The sequence below is a fragment of the Cupressus sempervirens genome, chromosome 7 (assembly GCF_028749045.1).
Source record: "Cupressus sempervirens isolate cs-2001-9-10 chromosome 7, ASM2874904v1, whole genome shotgun sequence".
NCBI classification, from domain to species: domain Eukaryota; kingdom Viridiplantae; phylum Streptophyta; class Pinopsida; order Cupressales; family Cupressaceae; genus Cupressus; species Cupressus sempervirens.
In genome coordinates, this window is record NC_143124.1 from 794,294,853 (window position 1) to 794,302,578 (window position 7,726).

Here is a 7,726-nt window from a genome sequence, read left to right on the forward strand (position 1 = left end):
CATAGCATCTTCATATCTCTCCAACACACATAACACCAGTGTTTTGAGGCATTATTTTGTTTAATCAATGGGGTCCTTGTTCCCAATTCTTTGATAAGTTAATTCCAATGATGGCTCAAAAGAAGGATTTCCAAGATAAATTATTACCAAAAATAAAATGCTTGGTAGGGTAAAATAACTATATGGTTTCTTCAATGGTAAGTTGCAACTATTACAATATAAATAAAAATTCTTGTTGATGCCATCCAAGATTTTATTTCTCCTATTGTTGAACATGATGGAATTTTAAAAGATTGGAATGAATGGTCATCATTCTTTGATCAAATTTTGAATAGCAAGAAAGTTGCCTCACATTTTAATGGAGAATTGAGATGTTGATGTGCCAGTTTTCAATGAGGTTATTGATGCCTTGTATAAGGTTGAGATGGACATGAATACATTTTTTGTTGATGCAAGGGCCATTATAGATGTTAGGTGGAACAAAATTTGGAATGAATTGAATATGGTTAGAGATGTTATATGGCCAAATGAAGAAATAAACATTATCGTTTGGGAGGTTTTAGTAGATATAGAGGCCTTGCTTGTTGGAGGTAGTTAGTGAACAAAATTGGAAAAAAAATATGAAGAGATAAAAGAGAGAGGACAATCATCATAATAGGATTTCTTACTTTTTTGTTTTGCCTACTATGGATATGCCTACATTAGAAATAGAGAATAGATCCTGAACATCCATGTTGCCACCTGTTCAATTTTGGGAACTGTCTCCAATATTCCTTTCTATTATTTTGTCTTATATGTAACAAGTCTTATGTCCAATAGAAGTATAACATGTGTCATTTCCTTCCACCCTGAGCTTGTTGCAATCCTTGTCTACAAATGGATTTCAAAGGCTTGGAAGAAGGGTGTGAATTTTGAAGAGTGAATAACATGTTTCTATTTTAAGTTGCTCCAATACTATGTATTGCATTTTTTTCTCTTGCTCATGAATGGAGGAAAATAGAATTGTAAGTTTTTTTTAAGTCCATCTTGAGTTGTTTTATCTCATACATCTGATACTCTAATTGTATTATTTCAAGAAAACTAATACAAATGAAGAAGTTATTGGAGTTGCCCAATTTAGATCTTATCTCTTTTCATATTGTTCTTCAATTTTTTATAACTCAATAGAAAGTAAATTGAATTCTAGTTATAGTTCACTTAAAATTGTATGGACCATCTCATGTTTTCATGTTAATCAAATTGATTAATTAAATGCTTAATGTGTTATGAGGGAATTGAAGGGTTTCATGAGAAGATTAAGATATGTATGAGATTTCTATTGAGTATTGATCTCATTCACAAAGTGAAGGAGTAGATTTGAGGTTATAGTGTCATATTTATAAGAAAAAGCCCAATGGATAAAGCATTGGTCATGTTATATTTATGAGAAAACTATTAGGCTTACCTAGCATTAAAATTTAAAATAAAATAAAGACTTTTATTTTATGTTGAAATCTAGATTTGAAGGAATTATCCCATACTTGACTTGGAAACCTTAGGATGTAGATTATTAGTTGTCTTTCATTCCTTGGGTTGTCTTGTACTTAGAGGAATTAAGGGTTGTTATCTTCTTTGTTTGGGGATTAGCAATAGATGTGTAAAATTGATAATGAATCATATTAATCCTAGGTACCCACCTAAACTTTATTGAGTTAAAAGGAAGGAAGATTTCATTGTCTTGTTAGTTGGTCCTATTGGTCTATCAAGATATACCTATCATGGCTTGTAATTGAATCTTAGGTGTTGTCTACTTTCCAAAAGGCAATTAAAACCTTGTCAAATTAGGAGCCAACACAATCGCCTTAAACTTAACATGTCACACTTGAAATCCACCTTAGGTTGACCAAAACATATGACCAAACCCTAATCCATCATTAACTAGTACCACTCAATCATCTATTTGAATTACATAGTGATTCAACAAAGAACATCTAGCTATTTCACTTTTTCCAATGAACATGCACAAATTATGAAATTTGATCACAATTACCAATGTATAATCGATCTATCATAACCCATTGGTTCCACATCATCAAACAAATTTACATCATGAAAGATCTACCATGAATGATAGGTACATGTTATTAATTAGAGATCAAACACAAACATTCAATCTAATATTTATTTTTCTTCCTCAACTTCCATAAATCAATCCAAAACATGTCAAAGCATGTAAACCAATTCATGCATGATCATAAAATCAGACTCGTGATGGGTAAAAGAACAAACCTGTGTCACCTTTTATTATAGAAAAGGACCACATAATGTAGATTGTTCAACTTAAATTACATAAAAGTGGCATTTGTGTTTAGAATTGAAAGATGATGTAAAATAATGAAGTGTGTAAAATTGGATTAATTTTATTCCTACAATTTTTTTATTATTTTTTGAGAAATAATTTATTCATATTTTAAAAAAGGAAGTCCTTTTTTAAACTGTAAAAACTATAGGGTGCAATTTCCGTCAAACAAGTATATGCAAATTATTTATTTTTTCTTGATTTTAAAATGTGTTATAGATGACATGTATAGCTAGCGGGGAAAAAAAGGAAATATTAGTTTTTTATATTTTCTTTTTTATAAGTACTCAAGGTCAACCTTATCATAAATCAGCAATTATTTTCTTCCGTCAAAACTTCCCTATCAAATCTATAGCTTTTTTTAAAACAAATTACACATTCTTGAAGATGACTCTCTCCTCTAATGCTAAATATAAATTTTAATTTTTGTTAATATGATTTACTAGTTTTTCCTATTTTGAGGTAGCATCTTCTCAAATGTTAAAATATCTACTTATAATATTTTGGAATTTTAACTTGTTATTACTAATCAAAACAATATGAAATTATATGATGATGATATTGATTCCAAGATCTATAAAAATGTAATTTTAGTTTTTGAGAAAAAAGTTGAGATTTGGAAAAAATAGGTTTAGAGGTCTTAAAAGTTGACACATATCTATACTTTTACTTACATAGATGAGTAAATATCACAAATTCTAGGAGTTTTATATCTTTAAACATCATAGATTTGATAGACCAATTAGATCATTAAGTGTTTGTCATAAATTGTTAAACCTAATTGTACTATCTTACTTCAATTAATCATAATTCTCTTCATACTCATGTGGAGTACACAATATTGTATATACAATATCTAGATACATCTTTGGCTCTCTCGTATCAATCATGCACTCTTACTCAACACACAAATCAACCACACACTCGATTTGTATCCTACACAATTTAGAATGAAACCACTACTAGAATATGTATGATTACCAGTACACTTTTTCCTTTGAGTTTCAACACCAATGATAATACAATCTCTAATCAAAAAATCATCAAAAATATGGTGTGATATCTCTTCAAGACAATACATGCATCAGTTATGCAGACTAAGGTGATGTGTAGTTAGTGGTAAGATGTGATCCCCTACCAACTAGGCACAACTACTAGTTGGGTCCCTTTTGCAGTTAGGGGTTTTAATAGAACCTATTGAACAATAGCTATTGATGTTAACAAACACTTGTAAATATTTTCAAAATATTTTATGTATATTGTACATTCTACGCATTAGGATTAGGTGTCATACACCTTGCAAGTTCTAATATTTAAGTTAATTTTCTTTTGTACATCATAGTATAATGATTTGTTCTAATTTATTCTTTGAAAACTATGTAATGTGTGATTTTATTTTAGTTTTGACATTTAGATGTGTAAATATATGTGTGAAGAAATATTTATTTTTAGAAAAATGTGTGAGAGCATCTCTAATAATGATATGTGTTAAGAGATATCAAGGCATATAACATTTTGATTAAGATGGAGGGTATTAAAGTGGATTAGGAATCTTGACCCATTCATGATGTATGTTATGGGGATCTTGTTTTCCCCTGTTAACATGCTTCATAGAAAATATCTATAAAGATTGTAATTGATACATAATGGGATGTGGGTCATATCATTTTTTCTATAGTTTGTACATCTTGTTTTAGTCCCAAAGAAAATATTTCCAAAAGTTTTAATTGATACATAATGAAGTGCGGGTCATATAGATTTTTTTACTATAGTATTGAGGGATCTTCTTTTTGTTCATTTATATGCATCAGAGAAAATAGTTTTGAAGGTTGTAATTTATAAGATCATGGTGTGTACATCATATAGATCTTTACTATAGTACTGTGGAATCATGAGAACTTATGGTGATATCTTATTATAGTTTTTGGGCTTCCATAGGTGTATTGATTAAGAACTTGTCATATGGTGGTTTATGGGTCTTTATGAATGTATATGTTGGAATCTTGAGGGCCTAAGGTGATATCTTATTGTATTTTTTTGGGTTTCCAAAGTGTATTGATTAAGAGCTTATCATATGGTGGTCTATGGATCTTTATGAATGTATATGTTAGAATCTTAAGGGCCTTTGGTGATATCTTATTGTAGTTTTTGGATTTCCGAAGTGTATTGATTAAGAACTTATCATATGGTGGTTTATGGATCCTTATGAATGTATATGGTAAAAATTTGCAATGAAGACATGTGAAAATCTAGTTCTCATAGCTCCATTGAGCTTTGAATAATTCTTTTGACGGTTTTCCATTGTCATGGGAGAAGATCGTTATTTGTCTGCCATGGTAACTTCTCCTTCAACAGATGCTTGATTTAAACCGCTTCTCTTGTCTCTTCTTCGACTTTGAAAGCGACAATTCTACAGTGAATAAATAACAGACTTGGACATCTTTAACTCTAAATAACAGACCACCCACAACATTCCGCTAAAGAAACAACCCATAATGTCCACCATTCTTCACACTAAATTTGGCTGCAAAATGAAAGCACACATAGATTCAACAATTCAGATATCGTAGTTATAAATAAGCAAAATGTAAAAGTGTTCATATACCACTCATCTCTTACATATCCATTTCACCCAAAAGAACAGAACGGTCTTTGTTGTCTCTCTGTCCGGAGAATATATTTGCCGTCTCAGAATTTTAATCTTCTCGGGAGACATTTGCAGTACTCATCATGGAGTCGCCAGATACAACTCGTACAGTTCTCGCCATCGCTGGTAATCATCACAACACTGACATAGTTTGGATGGTTATATTTCTGTCAAGAAAATCTGTTTTAATGGCGGATTTCACTTCCGGTGCAGGGAACGCGAGCTCTCTGATTCTCTTCCTCGCCCCGCTGTAAATATCTTCTCTTTGCTTTTCTTCTTCGTTGTCTGATATCTGTGATCTAATGTCTAGATGAGCCAATAATGTTTTCGTTTTAGGTTAACGGTTTACAAGGTGTGGAGATCGGGGTCGACGAGGCGGCTTTCATGGCTGCCATACATCACTGCACTGTCAAACTGTCTGGCCTGGGTCTTGTACGGAATAATCCCCGGATTTCATCCGCACAGTTTCTCTCTCATCACCATTAATGGCGCCGGAGCTGTTCTTGAATGTTCCTACGTATTAGTATTCATCTTTTACTCCCGTGAAAAGGTAATATAATTAGAACGCCGCTATCCCTTTAGCATTTATGATCTGCATGTTCTATAATAGAAAATTTTAAAAATTAGAAAAAATCACTATATTTTCAGAGATCTATACATTTTGCCTCGAAGATAGCCAGCGCCTATTATTATTGCATGAGTTTCATTTCCAGATCTACAATATTGAGAGTCACTGAATATTAATTTGTTTAACAGTGGAAGATAGTAGAAGTGCTAGGGCTGGTGCTCGTTTTCTTTGCGGCAGCTGCTCTAGTGACATTAACGGTGTTACGGAGTGATGAGAGGAGGTCTTTATTTGTGGGAGTTTTGGCTATGCTCTCCTGCATCGCCATGTACGCCTCCCCCTTGTCTATCATGGTAACTTCTTAACTTCTCTTTTTTAAATAATTTTTTTTTCTTAAAAAGTCTCTTCGGTGGTTGTTGGTTGGTAGCTCGCAAGCTTTGTGTCTACTTGAATTGCCTGGCAGATCTGAACCCTCTATCAAAAAACCCAATATTTTTTACTGGATTTGCCTTTCTTTTCGGTTTTAGAACAACATTATTGACTTCTTTTCTAATTTAGAACAACATTATTGGCTTCTTCTGGTTGAACAGGGACATGTGATTGTGAAAAAGAGCCTCAAACGCATGTCACTTCACTTGTCTATCGCTGAGTTGGTTAGTGCTGTCGTTTGGACAGCTTATGCCAATATTCATTTCGATCTATTTCTTACTGTAAGTATCCCTGGAGCTCAACAGTAATGACCATATTTTATATTAACTCTTAAATGATTAAGTTAATTTTGACATAAAGTCTTCATATACGATATCTAAGCCATCTACTGAAGTTAAAGTTGCTTTCTGATTGAAGTTTAAGTTTCCTTTCTAATTGAAATTCAGCTTTATTTTTTATATTTTTGAAATTCTTTTCTGATTATAATTCAATTCCGTTTAAATGATTTCTGAATGTCCTTTTTGATTGAGGTCGAAGCTTCATTTTATCATGTGTAGAAATTATTTATGGTTGAAGTTGAAGTTTCAGAAATTGCTTCCTTATTCAATTTCAAGCTTCATTTTCTCATTTCAGAAATTTGAAGCTCCATTTCTATCATTTCTCAAATAGCTTTCTAATTAAAGTTGAGTTTTCATTTTATCATCTCTGATTAAAGTTGAAACTTTCTTTCATTGCTTCTAAAATTACTTTCTAATTGATGCTGAAATTCATTTTATCTGTTCTGAAATTGCAGCTTGATTTATTCAGCTCTATAATTGCTTTCGAATTATTGTTTGAATAATTCGACTTTTCTTCTTAGAAATTGAATTCTCTAGTTTATCACTAAGCTTGGCTACATATGCTCAAGATTCTCATGTCCATTTAAAATTCATAATTTTTATACATATAATTAATTACTTGTGGCGTGATAATGTTAAACCTTCACTAATTGAATTTATCTTTTGGCATTTGCAGATCTCTAATGGACTGGGCATTTTGCTTGTTATATTTCAATTGATTTTATATGGGAAATATTACAGAACAACAAATTGGAATGAAGAAGAGGACGATGAAGATGAGAGTGAAGGATTATTTAAGAATTTGTTTCAGCATTGCGAACAAGTGCCATATTGCCATATCTTAGCTGAAGGAGAAGATTCTTGACAATAACATCTGATACAGAATTATTTCTTTTATTATGTGTGATTGAAGAACTATTTTAATTGATGTAGATGTCTGATGCAAAGTTACTTCTTTTGAAAAAAGTGTTTTGAGTGAAGTATGTTTGTTTCTCTAAGTTGATATCAGATGAAAAATTGAAAAATTCAAATGCCTTTGGTGAAGGAGAATTTTTTTTTATTGATATAAATATTTGATGCAAAATCATTTATTTGTAAAATAGTGTTTGAGAGTTATGTGTGTTTGTTTCTTCTAAGTTGAGTTGTGTCTTTATTGATGTTCTTATTTAATTCATATATAGATAATCATGTTTTTCATTTATTTATCATGAAGACAATGCAATGTTTGTGTTTGTAAAAACAATCTCCTTTGATAAATTCATACTTATATTGTTGAGTACATCGTTTATTTTCTTTTAGAATTATAAAGTTTATTTTATATTTTTTTTTTATAGATAAACAACCTAAGCTTTGATATATCATAAAGTACATGGATACATCTATATAAATAGTAGTTAGTCCCAAGTTAC

The 7,726-nt window shown here is 31.2% G+C and overlaps 1 protein-coding gene across 1 annotated transcript; it reads left to right on the plus strand.

Moving 5' to 3' along the window:
• Positions 1-4,939: 4,939 nt before the first annotated feature.
• LOC149549746 (bidirectional sugar transporter SWEET4-like) lies at positions 4,940-7,450 on the plus strand. The gene is made up of 6 exons (XM_089794957.1): positions 4,940-5,111; positions 5,199-5,235; positions 5,322-5,535; positions 5,742-5,903; positions 6,141-6,260; positions 6,994-7,450. Exons 1-6 carry the CDS (start codon positions 5,069-5,071, stop codon positions 7,180-7,182), a joined length of 765 nt encoding a protein of 254 aa, XP_089651083.1. The 5' UTR covers positions 4,940-5,068; the 3' UTR covers positions 7,183-7,450.
• Positions 7,451-7,726: the final 276 nt, after the last annotated feature.